The sequence below is a fragment of the Elephas maximus genome, chromosome 12 (assembly GCF_024166365.1).
Source record: "Elephas maximus indicus isolate mEleMax1 chromosome 12, mEleMax1 primary haplotype, whole genome shotgun sequence".
NCBI classification, from domain to species: Eukaryota; Metazoa; Chordata; class Mammalia; order Proboscidea; family Elephantidae; genus Elephas; species Elephas maximus.
Window position 1 is genome coordinate 75,849,333 of NC_064830.1, and position 27,727 is coordinate 75,877,059.

The window sequence follows — 27,727 nt, forward strand, 5'->3', positions numbered from 1 at the left end:
TGGAGGCAGGACGACTTCCGGCGCGAGGCGCAGCAGTGGAGCTTGTGCGGGCCAATGGCGGCGCCGCTACTTCACACGCGGTTGCCCGGGGATGTGGCCGCTTCGGCCTCTGCGGTCAAGACGCTGGGGGCCGCGAGGACTGGGTAAGGGTCGAAGTCCCCCTTCCTTTTGAGCGTTAGGGACTAAAGCCCAGGCCCGGGGTTGGGGCAGCGGATATGAAAGACGCAAAGCTGATGAAGTGGGGTGGGAGCAGGGGCCAGTGAGTCAACTCAGGTCTTCCAGAGTGATTTATTCCCCCGAAGTGGCTGATGGAGGCGGGAGGGGGCGTTGGAAAAATAAATGAGCCCCTTCTCTGTTCCGGGGGCCTCCTTTCTCCTCACTGGTCTCCCTCATAGCGTCCCTGGCCTGGATACTGCCATCAGTCACTTTCCACCTTCCCTAGTCTAGATTTGGAACGAATTCCCTGGGCTATGTGGATTATCAGATAAATGCTATCAGTGCGGGTAAATTACGTCCTAAAATATTTTTTCTTGTTTTAAATTGGTGTGACACATTTGTTTAACAGTCTTTATTCAGCTCTTGTAAAGCTTCCAGCCAACTTAGAACATTTTGAGATTTAACTTTGAGATTCATTGGTAGGAATGAATGTTTTGTCACTAATCTGCTCTGTTTCAATAAGGCGAAGTTTGTGAAACACTTAGCATGCTATCACAGGATATTTATTGAGCACATACTTACTACATTAGTTACTGGGGACAGTAGTCAATCAAAAGACAAGGTGCCTGCTGGAAACAAGTTTACAATCTGGGGCAGAAAGGCAGTAAACATACCAATAAATAAATGAACAGAATGATATCAGATAGTGCTAAGTACTGTGAAGAAATAAAACAGTGATGGAGGAGGAAGAGGGTGGGCACTTTAGAATTCTTGTGGGGATGGGCTTTCTCACATTTGAGCGGCAACTTGAATGAAGACAAAAAAGAGAAAGTGTTTTTGATAGATACAAAGTTATTACCACTTTGTACAGATACTGGTTTGCCGGAGCGAAATGAGAATCAGCTTGTCAAGTGTGAAGAACAGAAAGAGCAGTATGGCCACAGTGTAGCAAGTGGTCAGAGATGAGGTCAGAGAGGTGGGCAAGGGCCAGATTAATGTAGGATCTTGAAGGCCACAGTAAGGAGTCTGGATTTTTATTCTAAGTGCAGCAATAAGGCATTGGAGAGTTCAACAGGAGAACAGTGTGGCACAGTCTGTTTTAACTGTCTGAAACAAGTCTGGCTGCTCAGTGAAGAATGAATTATTGGGGGCAAGAGGGGAAGCAGGGAGACTGTTTAGGCTTTTGGAGTAGTCCCATTGAATGATGTTGGTTGCCATCAAGTCAACTCTGACTCATAGCTACCGTATAGGACAAAGTAGAACTGCCCCATAGGGTTTCCAAGGAGAGCTGGTAGATATGAACTGCTGACCTTTTGGTTAGCAGCTGAGCTCTTAACCACTGCGCTACCAGGGCTTAACCTCAGTTAATGTTGGCTATTATAATTTTTATTATTCTCTGTCATGAAATTAATCATTTGATAATCTTTGTTCTACAGGATTTCAGATATGCTCACATTAGAGAATGATTTCTTCAATTCTCCCCCAAGAAAAACAGTTCGGTTTGGTGGAACTGTGACAGAAGTCTTGCTGAAGTACAAAAAGGTAAAGGAAGAGATAACGTGTGAGGACTGGTTTATGTGGGTCAGAATACACCCACAGCTTTTATACTAAAGACCAATAAAAACCCATTGCCATCGAGTTGATTCCAATTTATAGCAGCCCTATAGGACAGAGTAGAACTACCCCATAGAGCTTCCAAGGAGTGCTTGGTGGATTCGAACTGCTGAGCTTTTGCTTAGCAGCCATAGCACTTAACCACTATGCCATCAGGGTTTCCAAAGATCAATAGGCATAATGAAATGAGTTTTTGGTATCGGCCTTGAAGCTATTTCATAACAGCTCAAAATTAGAGTAATAACAAGTCTTTGCTGAGGTTTCACCTCTTCAAATGTTATATTTACACATTTTTTTTTTATCTATGCTTGAGTAAAAAACCATTAGATCAGAGCATTTTATCTTCCTAAGGAATTACCTGAGCATTACTTTGAAACAATAAACCAGCTTTGCAGAAAGACGTTTTTGTTGTGTTTTTTTTTTTTTGGAATTTGTTTTTGCAGTTGTTTAGAAGTAATGCTGTTAGATCTCAGTGATGGAGGGGAAAATATAGATGACTATCCATTTGTGTACATGATATCAATTTATAGCCATATATGTGAATCATATTTTCATTCCCCCTGAATTAGATATAAAAAAAAAAACCCGTTGCTGTCGGTCAGTTCTGACTCATAGCGACCCTATAGGACAGAGTAGAACTGCCGCATAGAGTTCCCAAGGAGTACCTGGTGAATTCGAACTGCTGACCTTTTGGCTAGCAGCCATAGCACTTAACCACTATACCACCAGGGTGTCCTGAATGAGATATAGTGATTTTTTTTCTCATTTTGAGAATTCTCAGAGTACAAACTATCATAATCAAATATCAGTACACAAGTATATATCTTAAGTAAATGTGAATGGTTTTTCAGTTGTCCTTTTTTCCAAGCTGCCTGGCTCCACTAACATTAGTTTTTAAACTTTTGTAGTCTTGATTTTATAATCCTCAATTGATGTGTGGAAATTATATTATTCCTTTTGTAATTTCGGAAGATATTAAGGTATAGTTAAGAGTCCTGCTGTTGATCTTTAATAGGAAACGAGAGCAAACCAGGGCTTTGACCAGTTCGTTTTGGTTCAGCCCCTGATGAGAATTTGCCATTCCACTGTAGACATACTGAATCAGAATCTACATTTTAACAGGATCCCCAGGTGATTTGGGATGTGTATACATAAGAATCACCTGGGGATCTTGTTCAAAGCCCTGAAACAAACATAACCTCATTTTTTTCTCTTCTCGTTAAGGGTGAAACAAATGACTTTGAGTTGTTGAAGAACCAGCTGTCAGATCCAGACATAAAGGTAATTAATTTTGCGTTTGGTCATTAGCAGTGTTATTGCCACTTTGTACAGACGGTAGTTTGCACTTTTGGTCCATTTCATCCTCTAGAATTTGCTCTCTTCAGCTCCTTCTTATACAGTGGTTCACAGTCGGGGCAGTTTTATTCTGTAGGGGATAGTTGGCAGTGCCTGGAGTTACTTGTGGTTGTCCTAGCTGGGAAAGGAAAGTGTTACTGGCATTTAGTGGGTAGATGACAGGAATGCTGCTGAATATCCTACAACACACAGGAAAGCCCTCTACAACGAAGTATTTTCTGGCCCAAATGTCAGTGGTGCTGAGGTTGGGAAACCCTTGTTTAATCCCTTTCTTTATCGCATCTTTTTCCTCTCTCCTGGCATGCAAGTCTCAAGTTTCCAGTGCTAAGATAAAACAAAAACCACAAAGAAAAATGACTTGTCTTTGAAGCTACTACTGCATGTTCACCGTTGACAAGTTGAAAGTATATACCTGTCATGTAATAACAACTCAGTAAATTTTGGCTCCCTTTTTTTCCTTCACTGCCCAAATTTGGAAAGAATAGTCTTTACAGTATATTTTATATCCAGGTTGGTAAGTCTACCTTCACCGAGTTCTTTCGGCTGCATATCCAGAGTTCTCAACTGGTGCGGCAGTGGGGGCAGCTGTTTCTTCTTTAACTCCATTTACAGTCAATTTGTATTTCACTTGCAGCCTTATTACATGTCATTTCTTTACTTTCTTTGTTGGCCAACTCCCTTTTTTGATTATACATTTTTGTAGCGTCTCATGGATTAATCATTGGGAGACAAGTAACACAGCTAGAGTACATTTTGTTATCTGTGTATGAACTGAATAATGTGTAGTGAACAATTGTAGCTGGACTTGGAAAGACTTTGTAGTGACCAGTCGTAGTTGGACTTTGAAAGAAGTGATGTTATTTGTCCCTGTAATGATGTACATCTGTTACTTATGTAGTGAGTGGTGGATTGAACAGCTAGCAGTGAAGTTTGTATCTTATGCAATTACAGTTAATATACCATGGTGACTGAAATTTGGGTTTACAGGCAGTCCCCGGGTTAGAAACTTACAACCTCTAGTTATGAACCAGCCCCCATAAAGCCTATTATATTAAAAATTTGAGGTACATACAGTGGTTCGTAATAACAAATAGGTGCTACTTTGCAACATGCATAAAAACGTTATTATTATTACTATATTATGTTATGGATGTTTTAGTGTTCCTGGAAGTGTTTAATGTTTTTATACATAGAAGGGTATACTATATACTAAGATAAACATTTAACTAACTGATGTTAGATATTAAGCATTCCTTACTTCTGACTTGTGTACAAATTTGACTTAAAGACAGACTTAGGAATGAAACTCGTGTGTAATCCAGGGACTGCCTGTATTAGAAATGTGCAAAGTGAAGGACTGCCTGTATTTCTAACAACCAGAGTTGGTTCGTTTGGTTTAAATATCGGATTCTCCTTCTGAAGGAAAACTACAAATGGGATTTTATTGTTGTTAGGTGTTGTTGAATCAATTTTTGACTCATAGCGACCCCATGTGACACTGCCCCATAGGCATTTCTAGATTGTAATCCTTATGGGAAGGAGCCCTGGCAGTGCAGTGTTTAAGCACTCAGGTGCTAACTGAAAAGTCAGTGGTTCAAACTTACCAGGTGTTCCACCAGAGAAAGGACCTGGCAATCAGCTTTCAATCTAGGAACCCCTATGGGGCAGTTCTACTTTGTCCTGTATAGTTGCTATGAGTAGGAATCGACTTGATGGCACACAACAGTCTTCATGGAAGCAAATCACCAGGTCTTTCTCTCACAGAGCCACTAGGTGGGCTCAAACCACCAACCTTTTGATTAGCCGCCGAGCACTTAACTGTTGCATCACCAAGAGCCCTTCTTATATTGATGACTTCCAATTAAAGTTGGAATTGACTCGATGGCAGCAGGTTTGTTTTTTTTTTTAACTGACTATTGTCAGCATACCTGCAGGTCAGCTTGAATATGGAGAAAATATAGGTAGCGATTGGTCCTAACTGTGTCCTGTAGGGTTGCTATGGGTCAGAATTATTCTGTGGTAATGGATTTATTGGTCCTTTGTAGTCTTAAAACATTTGAACCTTCCCCAGTGTTAACATTTGAGGTGCCAGCATCTGACCTTGTCTAGATTCCCAGGGATGAGAATCAGGAGCAGCACAAAACTGGTTCGTATGAGGTAGAAGTCAGACATACTTCCACTCTCCAACTTCTCCATTTCTGACAGCAGCCATCCCCCATGGAACTCTGTACTTCTCTGCTGCATTCAGTCATTTTTTGCAAAGGCCACATACGACAAATGTAACAGGCTGTCACTTGGGTCAGGATCAACTTAGAGGTAACAAGCTATAACCTGGGATCAGGATTAGGGAGTATGTAGGCAAGGTCTGTAAGGCTTCCCTAAAGCAGAGAGCACACCCGTCCCTTCTTCAGTGCAGAACAGCACTTTCAGCTCCTCTGAGCCGTGTAAGCAAGCAGGCCTTTCTCTCTGCCCTGCAAGGCCCCCTCAGCTGTGCAGGCCTCCCTGCTGTCAGCCTCTTTGATGCTAACTGGTTGCAGCTTATAGCCAGTGTAGCAGCTTGCTCAGCGCTTCTAACCCCTTTCCTAGCAGCAGCTTTCTGGTATCATCATCAGCTCTGCCGTGGGGCCTCCTCCAGGCCTTTCTCTGTTCAGTCTTCTCAGTGGACCTCAAGTCATTCAGTTTTCATAGTAAACCAACCAATCCTTGCAAGGTACGTAAAATAGACCAATCACAGGGCAGACTGCAGCCCAGGACTAGGTAGAAAGTATCAATCAAGTTGTATACAGTTTATTCAGGAGATGTCAGTCAACCTGGACAAAAGTAACAAACCTGGGGTAGAAAACTAGGGCAAAGGAAACGCCTCCGGGCTTAGGGGGAAAAACATCTCTCAAGCTGTTTTTTTAAAGAACCAAGGCAAAACACCACATAAAGGCACTCATTTCACAAAAGAGGTGCTATTACTTTGTTAGGGCAAGCAAAAGTAATGAGGCCTGAAATACTGCATTTAATGAAATCTTCCTGTATATTGGAGTTACTAGGTTTTCTTTTTTTTCTAATATTGAAGTGATTGATGCAGGGTGGGTCTTTTTTCTTCAGTTATTTTAAAGGATTTGTGATTTTGAATGTACTTTTCTTTGGTCAACTTAAGGATGACCAGATCATTAACTGGCTGCTGGAATTCCGCTCTTCTATCATGTACTTGACAAAAGACTTTGAGCAGCTTGTCAGTATCCTATTGGTAAGTACACCATTTATTTCAGGGATTAGTATTTTGAAAATAGTATGTATTGTATCACTAAAATGTTTGTATTATCTTCCTCTCCCTCCCAACTCTAGAGATTGCAGTGGTTGAATAGAAGTCAAAATGTGGTAGAGGAATACTTGGCTTTTCTTAGTAATCTTGTATCAGCACAGACTGTCTTTCTTAGACCATGTCTCAGCATGATTGCTTCTCATTTTGTACCTCGTAAGTAGTTATTCTTTGCTTGCTTTGATTTTTAAAAACATCCTTTTATAAAAATACTACCTTCCCAGCATACTTTTGAGATTGTACCACCATGGAAGAGTTCAGAGTACATATTGGTAGCAGTTGCTGGTACATGTCTCCTTCCAGTAATGGTCTCTATGAAGGGGTCTAGATTCCTTTGTTGTTGTGAATTTTGTGAGTTGTAGTTACCTTTAGTGAGCTTCTGACAAAGTCTTAGAACTTTGTTCCTTTTTTCAGATTGTAAATTTAATATGTACTCATTGTACAAAGTTTAGACTCTGGGGAAAAAAAATAGCTTTTTTATATAGCTGTTCGTTGTTTAGGTCAATGACAGAAGAATACCATGTTTTCTTTCTGTCTCCAAAGCCCGAGTGATCATTAAGGAAGGTGACGTGGATGTTTCGGATTCTGATGACGAAGATGATAGTAAGTGTAAAGAGAGTTGGAGTAAAGAATGCCTCCTGTGTTAGTCATGCTTCCTGAATGATAAAAGTATACTGGCAGCTCTGGGATCTGTTCCAATAAGTGGACTGTAACAAATGGCCACCTTTGATGGAATCTTTTGTTATATATAACGTTAATATGCCGTCAGTCGCCATAATTGCAGTACTGATAGAATTCGTCCGTTTAGCCTTCACTGACAGTTGATTACAGACAAAATCTTGAAATTATTATTTTGCCAATAAACTATTCAGTGGTAGTTAACAGGTATTTTTAGTTTCAAGTACATAATTTTTCATTGTAAAGTTTTGTTTTGGTGCTCACACTCTCACTCTTCTCCTTATAGATCTTCCTGCAAATTTTGACACATGTCACAGAGCCTTGCAAATAATAGCAAGATATGTCCCATCGTGAGTGTACTTTTGATATTTGTTTGGAGTCATGTTGTTTTAATTCTCAAGAAAATTTTCTAGTCAACTAGAAAATGATAAAATGTTAATACCATCAGAACTCTTGTTGTATGCCTGTTTTTTGATATCCTATTGATGAACTATCACATTGTCTTTTAATTTTTTTTCCAAAACTTGTATGCAAATTTCCCCCAAAACTTTATGTAGTGGTTAGAATTTTGCTTTTATATTTGACAGATAAAATGTCCAAAAGGTTTCACTGAGAAAGTCCTTTGTGTGTTTGTGTCGTGCCATATGAGTAAAAATTAGGGTTCTAAGAATAACTTTTCAGGTTTGTGGGTTTCTTTTGAAAGGGCAGGAGGACTTCTAGTATTTATTAGCTTAAAAAAATTGATAGCTTCTCGCTTCTTTAAAATAATGTATGTGTAATGGAAAATGTTTAGATTTTAAATGGAAGCTAAGGTGGAAGAAAGCTTCCTGTTTCGTTTGCTTTTTGGTATCAAAGTTAATATACTTCCCAATACAATGTTGGAAATATTTTTTCCCCTAAGTCATAGATTTTTTTTCTGATGAAGCTTTGTGTTTATTTTAAGAACCAATCACTTGAGGTAAGGGTTGCCGTTTGCTTCTTGTATCTACCCATATTTGCTCTTCAATGGAAATGTTATCTTCCTGGAAAGTCCAGCTAACATTGATTGGTTGATTTCTCACAGGACACCGTGGTTTCTTATGCCGATACTGGTAGAAAAGTTTCCATTTGTTCGAAAATCAGAGAGAACATTGGTAAGAAATCTTTCATGGGACATGTGAAGAAAAATTTGTATAATGTGATTTAGTTTCAGATGACATTATGTCTTTTCCTTAAAAGTTGTTTTGTCTTTGAGGCTTTTAAACCCAAGACTAGGAATTTGACCCAGATTCCTTTCTTAGCAAGTAACTCATTGGGAAATCCTGCCTTTTTCTTTTACTACTGTGAGCAAGTAAAGGGAAGAGTCCATTTCAGAAATATTTTTATAGACTTAATGCTTAAACAGATAAGAATTATGAGAAGATAGTAGTTCATATATTACTACTAAATAGGAGCATTCCTTATCTGAACATGAAAGAACTTTCTGTAGATTAATTCTGCTTAAGTTTTTGTGCAATATTTAGATCATCTGTGTAGTTTTAAATAATTTTAGTGGCTTCCTTCTAAGTTTAGATATTTTTAAGGTATTATGTATATAAAATAAGGCATTAATATGTTTGCTAGTTTTTGTGGTATTCTACTCGAGGTGGAGTATTAAAAACCACTATACATTGTACAGTTGCAAAAAAACTCAACAAAATGGTAGGAAACTGAATCTAACAACATTTACAAAGAATGATACACCATGACCAAGTCAGGAATGCAAGATTGATTTAACACTGAAAATCCGTTAATGTAATATACCATAGCGATAGAATAAAGGACACAAACCACATGAGCATCTTAGTAGATACAGAAAAAGCATTTGATAAATTCATTACCCTTTCATGACTAAAACACTCAGAAGGGAGCTTTCTCAACCTGATAAAGGACATCTAGAAAAAATTCACAGCTACCATCATACTTAATGGTGAAAGACTGAAAGCTTTCCCATTAAGACTGGGAACAAAACATTAACAAAAGGATGTGTGCTCTTGCCACTAGAGGTTTTAGCCATGGCAGTTAGGCAAGAAAAAGAAATAAAAGGCATTCTGGTTGGAAAGGAAGAACTAAAGTACCACTGTTGATGGAGGACATGATCTTACATATATAGAAAATCTTGAGGACTCCACAGGTTCCTCGTGAGCACAGTTAAGTGTTCTGGAATTTCCATCGTTCACAGTGTTATCCATAATTTGTTAGGATCCACACAGTTGAATGTGCATAGTCAATAAAACAGAAGAAGAATGAACGGGTCTATCTTAGAAGAAGTGCAGCCAAATGCTCCTTGGGGCAAGGACGGCGAGGCTTCATCTCACGTAGTTTGGACATGTTATCAGGAGGGACCGATCTCTAGAAAACGACGTCATGCTTGGTAAAGTAGAGGGTCAGTGAAAAAGAGAAAGATCCTCCATGAGGTGGATTGATACAGTGGCTGCAACAGTGGGCTTAAACATAACGATTGTGAGGATGGTGCAGGACCGGGCAGTGTTTCATTCTGTTGTACATGGGGTCGCTGTGAGTCAGAACCAACTCGATGGCACCTAACAACAACAACAACAAGGACGCTACAAAAAAATAGAAACCTAAAAGAGCTAATAAATGAGTTCAGCAAGATTGCAGGATATAAGATCACTGTACAGAAACCAATTGGACAAGATAATTTAATGGGTAAAGAATTGTCTTTTTCAATAGATAGTACTGGGACAAGTTGATATCCACATGCAAAAAAAACAAAGAACCCATACCTCATATCATATACAAAAATTAAAATGAAGCAAAGACCTAAATGTAAAGTAAAACTCATAGAAAGAAACATAGATTACATTTTCATGACCTTGGACTAGGCAACAGTACTTACATATAGCACCTAAAGCACAAATATCCAAAGGAAAAGTAGATACATTGCATTTCATGAAAATTAAAACTTGTGCTCCAAAGGACATCCATCAAGAAAGTGACCCAAATGGGAGAAATATTCGCAAATCATGTATCTGTTAAGGGTCTTATATCTAGAATATGTAAAGAACTCATAACTTAATAAAAAGGCTAATAACCCGATTAAGTGGGTAAAGGACCTGAATAGACATTTCTCCAGAGAAGATATAGAAATGGCCAATAAGCACATGAAAAGATGTTCAACATCATTAATCATTACCCAAAAAAAAAAAAAACAAACCCGTTGTCTTTGAGTCGATTCCAACTCATGGCAACCCTGTAGGTCAGAATAAAACTGCCCCATAGGGTTTCCAAGGAGCACCTGGTAGATTTGAACTGCAGATCTTTTGGTTATCAGCCTAGCTCTTAACCACTACAGCACCAGGGTTTCCTCATTAGTTATTAGGGAAATGCAAATCAAAACCACAATAAGACATCATTTTTAACCCCCTCGGAAACCCTAGTGGCGTAGTGGTTAAGTGATACGGCTGCTAACCAAAGGGTTGGCAGTTCGAATCTACCAGGTCCTCCTCGGAAACTCCATGGGGCAGTTCTACTCTGTCCTGTGGGGTCGCTATGAGTTGGAATTGACTCGACGCCACTGGATTTGGTTTGTAGGATGGCTATAATAAAAAAGACAATTACAAGTGTTGGCAAGGATGTAGGGAAATTAGAACCCTCGTAAGAATGTAAAATGGTGTGTATGCTATAGAAAAGAGTCCGGCAGTTCTCAAAACATAGAGCTCCCATATGACCCAGCACCTCCACTACAAGGGAATTGAAAACACAGATCCACACAAAAACTTATACACGTATGTTATATAATGGTCAAAAAGTGGAACCCACCCAAATGTCCATAAACTAATAAATGGATAAACAAAATGTGGTATATCCATACAATGGAATATTGTTCAGTCTTAAAAAGAGAATGAGTTACTGATCAATGCTTCAACATGGATGAACCTGGGAAACATCGTACTAAGTAAAAGAAGCCAGTCACAAAAGACCACATGTCATATGATTCCACTTCTATGAAATGTCCGGGATAGGCAAATCCATAGAGGTAGAAAACAAATAGTGGTTGGCTGGGGGCAAGGGTTGGAGGGGAATGGAGAGCACTACTAATTAATATGAGATTTTTTGAGGTGATGATAAAAATGTTCTGAAATTGATTATGGTGTAGGGTGTACAACCTTTAAGATACTGAAAACCATTCGGTTGTATACTTGAAATGGGTGGATTGTATGGTATGTGAATTATATCTCAATAAAACCATTTAAAATAAACCACTATAAAAGTATAAAAAAAAGCATACAAATTACAAATTCCATTACTGAAGGTAACTTATAATTCGTACTGAATATAGATTTGCGTCTTCGCATTTTGCTTACATACACTTTCCAGATTTAGAGACATTGGTTCTGTATTGCTAGTCTTTTTTTTTTTCATATTTAGATATTTGAAACTAAAGACTTAATTGATGGTTGTTTACATAATTATGAAACATTCTCTGAAAATATGTATTTATGTTTGATGTTTTAGGAATGTTATGTTCATAACTTACTAAGGATTAGTGTGTATTTTCCAACCTTGAGGCACGAAATTCTGGAGCTTGTTATTGAAAAGCTACTTAAGCTGGATGTGAGTATGGAGTACTCGGCTTTTCTCCTCGATTTCGTTTATCGATTGTATTTGTCATAATCACATGTGAAGCAACAATAACGATGAAAAAGTCTGCAGTTCCACCCTCCTTGGATTCAGTTTTTTCAACAATATTTCCTGAACACTTACCTGTGAATGACGGTTCCATCTCTCACGTTTGGGGAAAGGCATATATTAGTCACACAGATTTTAAAAAGTGCATTTGTGATAAATGCCATGAATGAAACACGTGTGTTATTATGAGATGTGAACCTAATGTAGTTGGGCATCAGGAAGGCATTCCTAAGGGAGTGAGGTTGAGATTTTTATACCTTTTCGGTGTTTGGATTTCTTTTTTAAATTTTTACAAAGGCAAATTATAATCGTCAAGTAGTTAACTTCCCCCCACCCTGCAAGGTTTGAACTAAAGTGCGGCGGGAATGAAAAGGAACCGGTGGATTCTTGTGACATTAAGGGAAAGGTGAAATGGCCCTTGAAGCAGAGGTGGAAGTGGAGAAGTAGGGGATAAGGTAAAGGAGTCCTTCAAAGTTAGCTCCTGTGGAATGGAATCATGGTGTTGTCGTTAATGACAATAAGAAAAGTCAAGGGGAGGAAGTTCGAAGATGATGGGTTTCATTCTGGAAAAGTTGAGTTGCTGGGTGGAGAAGAGCAGGGACACTAGACAGAGAATACTTACTAAGCAGTTATAGCTGCAGGTAAGGGACTGAGGAAGAACCTGTGAAATGATGCAATTTAGGATAAGGGAGCAGAGGAGGGATCAGAAGTGAGAGGAAAACCAAGAGTATGGATACTGAGGGAGGATCTGGAGGAAGGAAGGGCTTGGTCAACAGCATCCCGTATTCCTAACATTTTTAAGGAGGATGAGAAATGTAAATGTCCTTGGATTTGCTTATTAGAAGATGATCTTTGTTGCTTTCTAAAGGGGGGTGTTGGTAAAGACGTATCAACTGCATTTCAAGAGTGCACGGATGGTTAGGAAATGCAGGCTGTTGTAGATACTGTGGGGTTTTGTGATGAAAGGAGGGGGATGGAGCCAGGGGTGAGAGAAGGTGTGTTTCAGGATTGGAGAGATGAGACTTGGGGGAGAAGGGAGATGTAATGAGGTAGGTAGGCCTCAGATGAGCCAGCAATTCAGCATGCTGGCTCATTGCTAACTTGGAGTTAGATCTCTCTGGTCAATCGCCTGTATAATCGTTGTAAAGTTTTTCTAAGATGTTAACTTTAAAGGACATTTTAGAGTATGTTTAGAAAGGAGGTCATGTATTGAATAGTAAAAAAATTACATGATTTGAGTAGTATGTAAACAAGATATTTGAAGTGCAATACTAAAATAAATAGAATTCAAATTGAGCTTGCATTTCATCATTTTTCTGTTTATTTGATTGATGATATTCTTAAGCAACATGTGTGTGGGTATCTGGTACATAATAAGACATAAAATAAATGTTGGATTTGTTGAGGCTGCCTGATTTAGAGCATCATGTAGTTCATGTTTACTTTATAGAAATGTATAGTAAGAGGGGGCTTGGCTTATAATCTTGTAAATTCTTTAATGGTCCACATCAATTTGTAGGTTTTAACCGTAGTTAGTGTTTTATGGTGCTATATAAGGTGCAAATCTGAACACCTCTAAAGTGTGTATATCAAATGAGTTTCCAGCCCCGAAATAACAGGTATATTTTAAACGCCTTTATTCTTTTTTTTTCCTTTGTTATCACGTAGGTGAACGCATCCCGGCAAGATATTGAAGATGCTGAGGAAGCAGCAGCTCAAACTAGTGGTGGGACAGATGCCCCAGAAGGATTGTTTAACATGGTCAGCATTTCTTAATAAAGGAAACAGATACAACCCGTAATTGTAGAGGGCAGGAAGGGACAGCTAATGGTTCCTCATCTTTTTCAAGGCAATTAAAAGCTCGGAAATCATTGAAAATTGAAAATGATTTCTTACATGCACAGTTGACTGCTATTGTTACTTATTGCCTAGTAGAGTTGGTTTATTTCCAAGGCTTTGAATTTGGGTTTGGAGTTCAGTGTGTTTGCTTTGTGTTTTTTTTTTTTTTCCCTTGGAATCTTAGGTGCTTATTTTGTTTGTTCCACATACTGTTTGTGAAAGGATGATAAACAGAAAAGTGTACCCGTTTAATTTTTGTGTTTTATAACTTGTATGCCTTAAAGCAGTACTTCTCTGCTTGGGGTGGCCTCTTAGGTTGGGTTCACTGGAAGGGGAGTGTGAGCCAGGGATTCATGTGCTCTTGGAACAAAGGGTGTGAGGAAGCAGGAAAAGGCAGGGGAAGGAGTTAGGGGAGGATTGGTTTCAGTTGGAAAATAGCCATAACCTGATCCCTCTAAGAACTCTGGAACTTGAATATACTAGAGTTGGTCCTAGCTTGAGGTCAAGGAGATGACCTCTTGTGACCCCTTGTCCTTCAGTCACTGGCTCTGAGGGGGAGGGATGAGAGGGAGTGGAAGGGCAGCCCTGGCTCCTGTTCTGTTGAGGGCAGTTCTCTGGAGGAGGCTGCTGTGAGCTCTTGGCAGCCAGCACTCACAGCAGCAGGGGCATGGATGTCCTGGCCTGGAGAGGGGACCCTGATAGCAAGATTGCTTACCACAGTGGGGAAATCTGTCATGTTTGCATGGCCAGCCTTTACTTGGGCCCTCTAAATGGAAACCTGAGGCTGGAACACTGCACCTGTGCTTTTGTTTTAAAACGGGGAGTGGTTATGATTCACATCCCTGGTAGAGAGCTCCTGTCTGGAAAGGTGTCCGTGGGTTTTCATGTCAGTTTTTATCTTTAAAGGATGAAGATGAAGAAACTAAGGGTGAAACAAAGGCTGATCCTGCACAGCTTGATCACATGGTCCATCCTGTAGCTGAACGCCTGGACATCCTGCTGTCTTTACTTTTGTCCTACATTAAGGATGTCTGCTACGTAGATGGTAACAGCCTATAATAATAACAACAGCTGTATGTTGAGCACCTACACTACACCTGCCTCTGTGCTAGGCATTTTCCATACATTATCTCTAGCGCTGGTAAAAATCCTATAGGAATCAGTATTTTGAGTATGAGAAAAAGAAGGTTTAGAGAGATCAGGTTACTGTCCAGTATCACATAGCTTGAAAATGGTGGGGCTGAGATTCAGGCTCAGTTATATCTGTTTTCAAAGCCCCTGATCCTTTCTCTGAATATTATATCAAAAGGTTATATATGGAGTTTGGTCAGTTTTAGGCAGGGATCAGATTACACTCAAGTTGCTCCAGGCATTTAAGAATGGTGCAGTAGACATTGATTTGCGGTCTTGGTGTTATGTATTGAGTTTAGAGGGCCTGCTCAGTAGGTTGTTGTGCCGGGTGTTGGTACAGTCATGAGCAAGCTGATGTGATGCTTCTTGCCCTCATGGAGCTTTTAGTCTAGTGGCTTTGCCATGAAGAAAACAATTTTTTTTCTGTTCATGTTGATTGCTAAGATTTAAGAATGAAATCAGTCACTCAGAATAATAGTACACGAATCTAAGTTGACTGCGTTACTACTGTAACTTTTTTCCTGTTATAAAAAAAGTAAATGTTGGCTAGATCAAATGTGGGAAATACAAGAAAGGTTAAAAAAGACAAATAAGCACAGTCCCGCCATTCAGAGAACTGTTACCAGCATTTTGATATGTTTATTATTTTTTCCTTTTCTGTTAGTGTGTGTATAATTATGTGTGTGTTTCTTAATTTAATGGATTTGGGGTCACACTGTGTAGGTATTATTTCATAACCTGCCTTTTTCACCTAGCTATTGTGAACACTGTTTTCATACAATTCATTATTCCCCTCAAACACAATTGTTAACTGATGGAATAGCATTTCTTCATGTGTGAACACTGTTTTCATACAATTCATTATTCCCCTCAAACACAATTGTTAACTGATGGAATAGCATTTCTTCATGTGTGAACACTGTTTTCATACAATTCATTATTCCCCTCAAACACAATTGTTAACTGATGGAATAGCATTTCTTCATGTGGATTTAATAGGTCTTTATTTTTTTCTCATTTTATTTATTTACTTTTTGGGTGGAGGAGGCATTATAAATAACAGTGTAACGAACATCTTTGTGCATGTATCTTTGGTTTTTTGCTTCTAGTAAATTCCTAGCAATAGAATTACTGCCATAGGGCTGCTGCTACAGGAATTGTAAAATCATCTTCCAGAAGGCTTGTTCATACGTAAGCCCCCACAGCACAGCACAGTGTGTGAGGTAAAGGCCTGCTTCCTCGCCAGTATTAGATGATTAGTACACCTGTAAAGAAAGATCTGCGCAAAGTAAAAATGGAACTTCTTTAAATCATTGTTTAATGCGATTGTGTTTCTTAATGGTATCGTGTCTTTTTAACAAAGTTGGCAAGTTAAAACAGTGCTGGCTTGGAAATTGTATTTCTGAAATGCCAAATTTTTCCCCCAGGTAAAGTTGATAACAACAAAACAAAAGATTTATATCGAGATTTGATAACCATCTTTGACAAACTCCTGTTGCCCACCCATGCCTCCTGCCATGTACAGTTTTTTATGTTTTACCTCTGTAGCTTCAAACTGGTGAGTAAGAATGTCATTAACACCATCTTGGCTTATCTTTTTTTTTTGCTCACTAAACATTTTTTCCCCTAAGAAATGGGGGTGGAGGGAGACCATAAATTCTTTAGGTGAATATTTCTGATTCTTTTTCTCAAGCTCTTCATTTCCTCCGTATCTCTAAATCTCATTCCCTTCTCAACATATGGAAAGAGCAGAAGGAATTGATTTTGCCACCCGTCAACTCAGCCAAGAGCTCTGAAAATGTCATCCTGCGTCCACTAGGGGGTGCCCTTCCTTTTTGTTCACGCCTTTATTAAAATCTCATCTCTGGAACATTTAACTGTTTGTTTTTTTTATTGTCTCTCAGAGTTGAGTCTTAAATAACCCAAACCAACTTTTTAATCTAGAATTTTAAATCTTTTTAGGCTTTTTGTGGAAAAAAAATCATGGAAGGTTCTTCTCTTTTGTAGCTTCCTAGAACAGTCAGGAGAGTATTAGTGATGGGTAAGAAAGATTAAACTCCTTCTACCCAGAAGTGTGTCTTAATAGTTTTTGAAAAGAGTTATTTGGAGGAGGGAGAGGACTTGCAGCCTTTAATAAAGGACAGCTTAATTGGTCTGTTTTTCCCCATAATTAGTGGAAGATAGACTATAGTTTAAGCCACAGTTCTGCTTCTGGGTGAGATCAGTATATGTAGTCAAAGACTGGAAGAAAACCTTGAACTCTGAGGTACTGTAAAGGAATTCCTTGCAAGTGTAGATGATCACCGGTTTCTAATGCTGGCTGAGCATCAGAGTCACTGGTAGAATTGTTAAAATAGGCGGATTCCGAAGCCCTGTCACAAAACCTACTGAATCTGTACCCTCATTGATTTTGATGCTTGACCAGCTTTAGGATCCATTGGATTATTTAACACCTGGGATGCCTTTTTGTTTTTAATAGTATTTTCTCACGGTGTTTTAAAACAAGCACCATGGTAACTTTACTCATTATTTAGCAGTGTAACTGAGGTATTAGAGCTTTCCCACCTTGGTGAGCTAAAATCAGAATGTTAGGTATTAAAGATCAGATCAACACCTTCTCTTTTTATAGGGATTTGCAGAAGCATTTTTGGAACATCTCTGGAAAAAACTGCAGGATCCAAATAATCCTGCCATCATCAGGCAAGCTGCTGGAAATTACATTGGAAGCTTCTTGGCAAGGGCTAAATTCGTTCCTCTTATGTAAGTAACCTAATTTTCCAAGTACTTTTTCATATTATGCTTTAAAAAGATTATAGCATTGTCTCAAGCTAGAGAAATACCTACCTTATTTTTTGGTCTGCCTTTACTAGTGAAGAAACTGCTCTCCTGCTCTTTAAGATATGTTGATATTTCCAAGAGGCAACTTTAAAAAAGTATCTCCTTTTTTAGATATAAAGCCTCATATGTAAAGCTTTTGTCATCTGTTCTGTATGGTTGCACTTCATGAATAGTGCAGTGTTGTATACTGTTTTGATTCTTTTTATAGGTTTGTCATTTTTCATTTGCATTCCGAATCAATTGTATCTGTTAAAGGTGAAGAAAAACCCTTTTAAAGGTAATAGAAAGACCTACCCAGGAGGGCCAGCTCTGGGCCTGTTTCTTCCAGTGATCTGTGAAGGTGTCTTTGGGGCAAGGATGCTGTTAAAAATCCTCCCAACAACTAAAAGTCATCTGGCCATTCTGGCCCTAAATTGTTGGCCTCAAGGTTTCATCAGGATCCCATAGGGAATGGTGAAGGCAATCAGACTGTCTGTCCCTTATAGGATGTTGGTAACATGCCCCATACTTTGGCTATAGCACCCGTGGAAGGCTGGGAGGCCACTGGAGAAGCCCTTCTGAGTTGACTAGGAAGAACGTTCCCCATCCCTTGGGACTTTATACATCCCTACCAGTTCCTAGAAAGTCCGAGAGGCTCTACCTTGTATAAGTGGAAGGTGGTTTTCCCACCCATCGTTTGCTTCTCTTTTATGCCAAGGGGTGGTATATAAAGCCTTGAGCTTATTTTTCATAGCATATAATGATAGGCAGCTATGTTATTGTGTCTCACTAGTTTTTTTATAAAGCAATTGAAGTTAACTTAAATTTTTCTTTTCTCTAGTACTGTAAAGTCATGCCTAGATCTTTTGGTTAACTGGCTGCACGTATACCTTGATAACCAGGATTCGGGAACGAAGGCTTTTTGTGATGTTGCCCTCCACGGACCATTTTATTCAGCTTGTCAAGCCGTGTTCTACACTTTCGTTTTTAGACACAAGCAGCTTTTAAGTGGAAATCTGAAGGAAGGTCAGTGAAGAGGGTTGTAAGAGGGATGGACACAGATTGGATTTTCATTGTGTACTTGTCACCCTTTAGAATGGCTTTTTAATTTTTTTTTTAAAGAATTTAGTGAAAATTCTGGATCCAGAAAATGCACATGCACTCAGACTGTTACAGATACTGTATTTTACCAAACAACACACGTTGTACATGTTTAGCCAACCACACAACGCCCTTAAGCATTATTTTCTTAGATGGACTATGTGCATTATATGTGCGGGCACATTATTTACATGGGTGCAGTATTTGTGAAAAACTACAGTAATTTTACACTTTTATACGCCTGGCGGTTCAGTGGTAGAATCCTCTCCTTTCATGTGGGAAACTCAGGTTCGATTCCCAGGCAGTGCACCTCATGTGCAGCCAGCACCCATGTCTGCGGAGGCTTGTGTGCTACATGATGCTGAACAGGTTTCAGCAGAGCTTCCAGATGGACTAGGAAGAAAAGCCTGACAATCTATTTCTAAAAATCAGCCAATGGAAGACCTATGGAGCACAAAGGTCTGATCCACAACTCATCATGGGAATGATGCAAGACTGGCAGCGTTTCTTTCTGTTATGCGTGGTGTCACCATGAGCTGGGGGCTGACTACACGGCAGCTGGAAGAGCCCCTTGGGCCTTCCCTTTTAACAGTTGGTGGATTCGAGGTTGAGAACCCCCACGTTAGAGGGTGTCATCTTAAGTAGATGTGAAGACAGTTTGTTCAGAGGTGAGGCTAAGCACTTGCATTTTGCTCTCTGTGCACCCTCTCCTTGTCCCTGTAACAGTGCAGTCAGGCGCAGGTATCCTTCCCACTGTACAGAAGAGGAGACCAAAGCACAGAAAAGTAGTTTGCCCAAGAGTCACATACTTGAACCCAGATAAGGCTGAATCTAAAGCTGGTGGTCACGCAGTTGTGCTGTACCTGAAGAGTTGAGAATTCATATGCCAGTTTTTAGTTTTGCTAATTTATCATTTAAATCTATCAAATGAAGCTTGTTAATTAGATGAGCACATTTTAGTTGATATAGTTCCTAAGAACAGTGTAATTAAAGCAATTTGTTACTTCATTCATTTTCATGAATAATTCAAATGATTTAATAGGCTGTTTCCTCTAAACCAGAGTTCCTCAGCCTCAGCACCAGCATCATTTGGCCCGGGATAATCCTTGGTTAAAGGGGGCTGTCCTGGGCATTGTAGGATGCTTCTCATCCCTGGCCTCTACCCCACTAGATGCCAGTAGCAACCCCCCAGCCTCAGTTTTGAAAATAAGAACTGTCTCCAGACATTGCCACATGCCCTGGGGGGGCACAATCGGCCCTGTCTGAGAACAACAGCACTTAACCGAAACTTTTATACGTATGTATGTGTTGTATGTATTTATTTATTCACATTCTGCATACTTCTAAAAAGATGTTCGGGTTAAAATTAGTTATACGAAGCACAAGTAGTAGAGTAAGGCTTTCTGGAATGGCTGAGAGGTTAGTAAAATCTCTGCCTTTGTATAAATAGATGGCAGGCATCTTGGTTAAAGAAGATAGGTTTTTCTGTAAGTCATGATATTTCATTTACATCACTTCTATCAAACTATACATCAAAGAAACTCCTTTTAAGAAAAAAGTACTTACGCAAGTTGGTCTGCTTGCCTGTGTGTGCAGTGTCTTTATGGAACCTAATACAGGAGAGAATTAGAGTAGTTAGTTCCAGGACAGTGATTCTGAGTTTTCCTTCTATCTCCAGAGTTTCCTTGTAAAGAAAACTGAAAATACCAACAACTAATAAACACACATGAAGATGATGCTAACCTTCACCAATAATTTAAGATGTACAAGTTAAATGGGGTTGCTGGGTTTTGTTTTGTTGCCTGTCAGGTTGGCCTACATGTATTGAAGGAATCCAAGGAGGAGACGTTTTTACAGTCATAATCTTATAACCACATGTGATGTTTAAAAATTTTGCCTTCTCAGGAAGATTTTATGATTTCATCTTAGTCAGCTGAGATCAAATCATGTGGTCTTTTTCTTTTTCCCCTATATAAACTCAGCATATGCTAAGTTTACCAGTACTTGAATTCCAAACTGTCATATATAGACTTACAGCTCACTAGGAACATAAATGTCATACTTCCTGGGTCTTCAAAGAGTAAACTGCTTTCTAATAGGCCTTTAAAAAAAACTGAGTTGTAAACAAGTGTGGTTAGCTTACTCACATTTTTCTCGGCAATACATGTGTGACTTACGTGTACCTTTATTTAAAGCTTTTACACAAATTGTTTTTAATGTATGAAATAATCTGTGCTTATAAATACATCTTGTTAGGTGCCGTCGAGTAGATTACAACTATAGCAACCCCATGTGACAGAGAGGAACTGCCCCATAGGGTTTTCTAGACTATAATCCTTACAGGAGGAGATAGATCACCAGGTCTTTCTTCCATAAGTCTGCGGGTGGATTTGAACCCCCAACCTTTTGGTTAGCAGCTGAGTGCTTAACCATTGTGCCACCAAAGCTCTTTTTAAGTTGTATTTGTATCTTTAAAAAAAACCTTTTATTTTTTTAATTGAAGGTTTGCGGTACCTTCAAAGTCTAAATTTTGAACGCATAGTCATGAGTCAGCTAAACCCTCTGAAGATTTGCCTGCCCTCGGTAGTGAACTTTTTTGCTTCTATCACAAGGTAAGTTGCCTACACTTTCTTGGAAGTTATTTAAAAGGAGATTAGTGTTGATATTGTAAAAGTCCACTGTATTTCTGTGAAATTAATAACGATAACAATACAACATTAAAAAAAAAGATAACTGTATTCTCGCAGGAAACACTGCATTGAGGCTATTGTTTTTATACTTTGATGGCATTGGAAGTTGATACTACTTTTTATCCGAAGGAGATGATTCAGCAGAAGCCAAGGCACTTTGACATCAGTGAGGCAGCTAGTAAACTGAGAGGTACAATCCAAAGGTGCTTATGTGTTAGGGAAGAGACCCCTGTCATAATAATAAAAATAAATTCAACATGAGACAGATGACCAATAGGAGATTGGTTTAGTGAGAGACCACATCATTTCAGGCCTTGTAGCTATGGCTAATGCATAGCATTTACTGCGTGCCAGGCACAGTTCTAAGCACATCACATGGAACTCATTTCATCCTTACACAACTCTGTGACTGTATTATTAATCCATCTTTATAAATGGAAAAGGAGCCTCGGTGGCAAAGTAGTTAAGTGCTTGCTGCTAACTGAAAAGTCGGTGATCTGAACCCACCAGCCACTCTGCGGCAGAAGGAAGCGGTAGTCTGCTCCCATAAAGATGACAGCCTTGGAAGCCCTACGGGGAAATTCTGCTCTGTCCTATGGGGTTGCTATGAGTCAGAATCGACTCAATGGCCACAGGTTTGTTCTATAAATGGGGAAACAGGCACAGAGAAGTTAAGTAACTGGCCAGAGGTTGTATAGCTAAACTGGCAGAACTGAGATTTGAATGCAGGCAGTCTGGCTCCTCTGGCTCCATCGGAAGTGTCTTGTTACTCTGCTTCATGTAGGAAATGAATTGGAGACCATTAGCATTTAATCAGGGTATTCAGGCAGGACCACAGTTTAAAATCCTCAGCAGGTGAGCATCTGTTCAATTAGAAGACAAAAATGATTCCTTTTCATTCCTTAGTCCCCTCTCATTCAGCAGCTGTAATTCTCCTTTGCGGAGCATGTAGTTCAAGGTGATGAGAGCCTGTCTCTCCTAAGATCTCAAAAATGATAATAAAGGATTAAGAAAAGGAATAACTGAACCCACAGCCAGCAAGAGCAGTTAGTGAGAACATTTCCCAGGCAGGGATTATATAGGCACCTGGAAGAGTAAGGGCTGATGAGGCAAAGCAGAGACAGCTGACCCTGGAATATACTGGGAGTAGGGGTTGAGGGCTACAGTTGATGAGTGCAAGGCTCTGGATTTGGGGTTGGCATGTGTGACTGAGGTTAGGGGTCAGATGTGAAGCCAGGAGCAGAGGATCAAAAGAAAGGTCTGTACACAGGACTTTAGGTATCCTTCTGTAGCTACGGGTTTTGCTTGCTTAGTGTTTTGAAATGCATCCATATTGACGCCTTTGATTTTAACTGCTATGTAATGTTCTGTCAATATTTTACATTGATTCTCTTGTTGGGATTTAAGCCGTGCAAGTTTTTCAGTGTTGGCAACAGTGGCTTAGGAACAGCTTTCTATGTGGGTCTAGTGCACAGTCATAGGCTTCCTTGTCGCATACCGAGAAGGGCAGTTGCTGGGCTGTAGGAGATACACATCTTCATCGTGGCCCCACAGACTTTTCTCCAGTGTGGTGTTGCTCATTTACACTCCCACTGGGAGCAGACTGTCCTTGGCTAATGGAACAAAAATAGATATAATGTTGCTTAAAGTTGCAATAGTGACCTGAGGAGCAAAGAATACATATCTGAAAAACTACTGTGGGAGGGGAGGACTGAACATAGAGTGTGGTGGAAGTGACCTAAATTCTCATCTCAGAAGTAGTCACTGAATGGTTTTTAAAGTTGCTAAGTTATATGGATGTAACCACAAAGAGTAGAAAACATAATGACCCTAGTTTTTTGTTTTACAGATTCTTCTGTGTATCTGCTCTCCCTCATCAATGCCTGTTTTTGTCTTTTTTTTTTTTTAACTAGTTTCTCAGTTCCTTACTCTGTCAACCCCACATCCCCCAATAAAGTCCTAATTTTTTCTTTATCAACAACCAAGCCTCTCCATCATCGACTGTTCCCTCTCACTAAATCTCAAATCTCTTTTTTTGCCAACCCCTAATTCTTTTTCACACAGTGAAAGGAGAGAGAGAAGGCTGTATAATTATGTAAATTAGAGTTGTACTTTGCAAACATTGCAGTTTTTGGTGATTAATGTAAACCCAGTCTCCTAGAGCTTCTAAGTGACAGCCATGTTTTCTTTCTCCTCATCAAGTCTGTAAATAGTAGACACTGAGAGCTGTTCCCTAATTTAGCATTATTTTCTGCTTTGTGTTATTTTTTCTTGCTCTTGCTGTGTTTGGTAGTATCTGTGTGGTCCAGTCTAGTTGTCACACACAAACAGTCAAGTCCCTGTGGAGTAATTCCAGCATGGTAATAGTTCAGTCTATTGTCTTTTTGGTGTCCACAGTAAATACCAGCTCGTCTTCTGCTACACCATCATTGAGAGAAACAACCGTCAGATGCTACCAGTCATTAGAAATACAGCTGGAGGGGACTCGGTACAAACCTGCACAAACCCACTTGACACCTTCTTCCCCTTTGACCCTTGTGTTCTTAAGAGGTAGGTACTCCTAGACACTTGATGCTGTCAGCGGTTAGTTTAAATGTAATACATAACTTGCTTTTCCCAGGTTTGGGATTCAGGGCTTCTGCCTCACAGGTTGTCCTTCCTGAGGTGTGCCTTAGAGTCTCGTGGTCTCCTTTCACATATGCCGTAGGCCCAAAGTAGCAAATGATTGTTACAGTGTACTGGGTGCTGTAGCCACATGGAGGGTTGTAGGTCTTTACCTTAGTAAGAGCCCAGGTTGACACCAAGAATGTTTTTGTTTGTGGGGTTTTCTTTAAAGCTGTTGTTTTAAATATATAAGGGGGTGCCAGTAGAGGCACCAGGATAGGGAGAGTACTGCCTTTTCTTAGCTCAAATACTTCCCTGCCAAGTGACTTGTTCCTTCCTCTAGAGACCACATCCCATACTATTGCACAGGATAAACGAAAGTGGTTTGTCTAGATAGGCAATTCTGGAAAACCACTGTGCGATCTTAACTTTGCATTTGTATAACTCAGTGAATTTTTGGTTATTACACATTTCTAACTAGAGCACTTGGGATTGTCTGGTCCCCAGATCTTGGTTGGCTAAAACCAGATTAGTTGTTTTTCCCAGATTTCTTTTTAGTAAAAACCTGTAGCAAGATAAAGGAAGTTCCAGAATATTACTTAGTTTTTAATTTGGGTATACTGTAACTCAGTTGTCAGTTGCAAAGTGTAGAAACAGTTTGGCCTGGAAATGAAAAGTTGAGAAAGATTCATCTGTATGGATGGATGAACCTTCAAAAAGCACCACATTAGTTACCGTATTTACTTATAGTGCTTTTGGCATTATGATTGAGCCATAGTTTCTACTTTCCCGATTTTGCGAAGCCAGTCTTATGAGAAAAGAGCTTAAATACATTTTGACCTTCATAGTCGTATTTAACTTGACATTGAAATCTCATTTAACTGATGTGTTTTTTGTTGGCAGGTCAAACAAATTCATTGATCCTATTTACCAGATATGGGAAGATACGAGTGCTGAAGAGCTACAGGAGGTTAAGAAACCCATTAAAAAGGTGAATTTATGATTCAACGCACTTTCTGGGAATCTCTTTTGTGGTTACAGATAGTAGTCAAATGGTAAACAGCAATCTTAAACTTAAGCAATAAATACTGCGTATCACGTGATTCTACTTTGATCAGATTCCACGCCCAGGTTATTTTTTCTTATGAAAAGAAGTGTCGAACTTTTGATTAATTTTTTAAACCACACATCACATCCAGGCTTTGAAGTGAAGGCTAATTGAGTATTGACTGAACAAATTCGATTCTTGTTTTGTTTTTTTTAATGATTGATTTTTTGTGTTGTTGTGGAGAGTCTACACAGCAAAAGCATACAGTGTAGATTTTTACCACTTGATGGTTACCGTGTCGCCATCTCGAATTGCCTTATGTTGAAGTTACACCAGTTGACTTTTTAGATCTCCCCATACAGATCTGGAGCACTCCCCGCTTTGCCCATCAGTGATAAAATAGTAGGAGCCCTGTTCTGTTTCTTCGAAGCACACTTATTTCCGCATTAAAGGTCATCTTTAGCCTGCCTGTCTCCTTTTCTCTTTTATAGTTTGCATTTGGCAGGGGCGGCAGAGGCAGCATTCATTCATTCACATTGTGTGAGATACTAGGGCTATGTAACATCAATGGAGGCATGTCATGTTATTGACCTTAAAATTTGCTCAAAGTCTAACTTTAAACAAATAGGAACAAAATGTGGTAGAATTATGAGCGTGGTTCCTAATTAAGAAGAGCATATCAGAGGGAGCTTTTGAAATTTTCTTCACTTTCATCTTTGCAGAAGTAGAACATTCCTGAGGCAAGGGGTTCTCGGGAGCTTTTCAGACTGCCACCTTTAATCTTACTGATAATCTCTGTTCTTCACCCAGGAGATAGTAGAAGATGAAGATGACGATTTTTTGAAAGGTGAAGTACCCCAGAATGATCCTGTGATTGGGATAACACCAAGCTCCTTTGACTCACGTTTCCGAAGTCCTTCAAGTAGTGTGGGCTCCCCGCCGGTGTTATACATGCCAGACCAGTCCCCTGTGATCTCAAGGATTTGTGATTGAGATGCAGTGTTTTCCCATCGTGCCCTTCAGTACCAAGGTTTGGGCATCACGTTGATCTAGAACAAGTACGTGCCCTGAGCATCTGACATTTAAGTTAGACTGAATCTAGGGCCTGGACAGGTGTGGGTGGTTTGTGTGGTTTTTTCTTTTTTTTGCTTTTCTTTCCCTTTTTGCTTCCCTTGCAAACAAAAGGAGAAAAGACTGAATATCATGTGCAATGTTTTCAGTGGGATAAATGTTGACGGCTTTGTTTAATATATATTTTTGTGTATGTGTTACGGCTCTTGGACATAATTATTGAGAGTTTTCTAACATCAGCCGTATTTTAACATTTTTCGTTGTCAGAGCCATAGTCACAGGCTTTGTGATCTGATTTATTTTCAGTGAAAAATCTTCGAGGACACTATTTAAAATCTTTAACTAGAATGTGTTTACTTTGGCTACATGGTTGGCCTGCTGCTGTAATTGTATTTGTGTGTTGGGATCTCAGTGGGGCACAGAGAAAAGGATATAGGAGGAAAGTAGAGAGACAAAGCTAGTCTGGGTGGTAGAAGTTGGGGCAGGCACTGAAGGAGATCTCTAGGGACTTCAAAGACCAGCAAAGGCCAGGAAGGGAGTGAGGATTTAGAGAAACAATCACATGAATTGTACATTTATCCAGTATAAAAAAAAATAGGCTTAAAACAGATTTTCAGGTAATTTGCAATTCGCATTGATGCAAAGTAGGGTTGGACTTTTATAAAATACTTAGTATTTTATCCTTAGACTCTCAAGAGTACTGTTTGAACTGGAACTGCTTATTTGTATTAGAATGTTAAAGCAGGTTCTTTGTGGCCAGCATTTGTTGGTCATTTGGAGAATTTCTTTGCACATGAAAAAACTTTGAGTCGGGTCAAAGTACTGTCCAACAGTGGAATAGACTTGTTAGCTATCATAGTCTGTGGTTACTACCGCAGCCTCTAAGGGCCCTTCATAGCATGGATTCAGCTTGGTGAAATCCTACTCTGGTGAGGCTCTTTGTGTTTTTATAACTAAACCCCAAGAGAGGAGAGGCTGAGACAACCTCGCTTTATAACAAATTTGCACAAGCACTGCTAGAATCATTTCGAAGCTCATGCATAAAATTTAGCCTCATTCTTTAGTTTGTCCTTTTTTGTTTACTTGTGAAAGTAGACATCTTTAAACATATTTATTTTTTTTTCTACCTTTCCATTCTTTATTTAAAGGCCAGCAATATTTTCTTGATCACAAATATTTTGTAATTAAATATTTTCTTTTTGTGCTCTTGTATAATTCTACTGATGGCAAATGTAGAATTTGAATTTCAATCTGTAAATATCTTTTTGGAAAACAGACATTTTTATTGCTTTAAAAAGTTTTGGATATTGGTAATTTTCTTTCAGTGATTTGGTGGAAAGTCATCTGAGAAACTTAAGGATTCTCTGTTTTTAACTGCTGACAAAAAGTGGGATTTTTGTATACTGGATAAAATGAATAAATGAAAAATGTCTATGGAAGTTAACGGTAAAGTGGGGTCTTTGTGGATTGGAAAGTAGTTTTAATGTAAGAGGATATGTTTACAAACAAACCTCTTTTATTTCAAAGGAATTTGAGAAAAAAATTCATCATGAAAATAAAACGACAACATGGTTAATCTGGAGCTTTGTTCTTATGCTAATGAAGTGAGGTACCCCAATAAATAGAGTTGTCGTAAATGTT

The 27,727-nt window shown here is 39.3% G+C and overlaps 1 protein-coding gene and 1 long non-coding RNA gene across 2 annotated transcripts; one reads left to right on the forward strand and one right to left on the reverse strand.

Moving 5' to 3' along the window:
• On the forward strand, positions 1 to 27,727 carry RRN3 (RRN3 homolog, RNA polymerase I transcription factor). The gene is made up of 18 exons (XM_049903632.1): positions 1 to 143; positions 1,593 to 1,698; positions 2,995 to 3,051; positions 6,275 to 6,364; positions 6,463 to 6,592; positions 6,980 to 7,039; positions 7,401 to 7,464; positions 8,178 to 8,247; positions 11,612 to 11,710; positions 13,454 to 13,546; positions 14,531 to 14,669; positions 16,183 to 16,313; positions 17,385 to 17,515; positions 18,414 to 18,598; positions 21,177 to 21,285; positions 23,761 to 23,913; positions 24,871 to 24,958; positions 25,826 to 27,727. Exons 1-18 carry the CDS (start codon positions 55 to 57, stop codon positions 26,006 to 26,008), a joined length of 1,977 nt encoding a protein of 658 aa, XP_049759589.1. The 5' UTR covers positions 1 to 54; the 3' UTR covers positions 26,009 to 27,727.
• On the reverse strand, positions 15,989 to 22,972 carry LOC126086864 (uncharacterized). The gene is made up of 3 exons (XR_007519611.1): positions 22,862 to 22,972; positions 20,240 to 20,283; positions 15,989 to 16,020 (listed from the first exon to the last, which is right to left on the reverse strand). It is a non-coding gene; the product is annotated as an uncharacterized LOC126086864 (long non-coding RNA).

Bases quoted from the DNA above. Each gene is read 5' to 3' on its own strand.
- RRN3 (XM_049903632.1), top strand. From the start codon at position 55: ATGGCGGCGCCGCTACTTCACACGCGGTTGCCCGGGGATGTGGCCGCT. The intron at 1,699-2,994 runs GTAAAGGAAGAG...CTTCTCGTTAAG, and splicing joins TCTTGCTGAAGTACAAAAAG to GGTGAAACAAATGACTTTGA. The intron at 3,052-6,274 runs GTAATTAATTTT...GGTCAACTTAAG, and splicing joins TGTCAGATCCAGACATAAAG to GATGACCAGATCATTAACTG.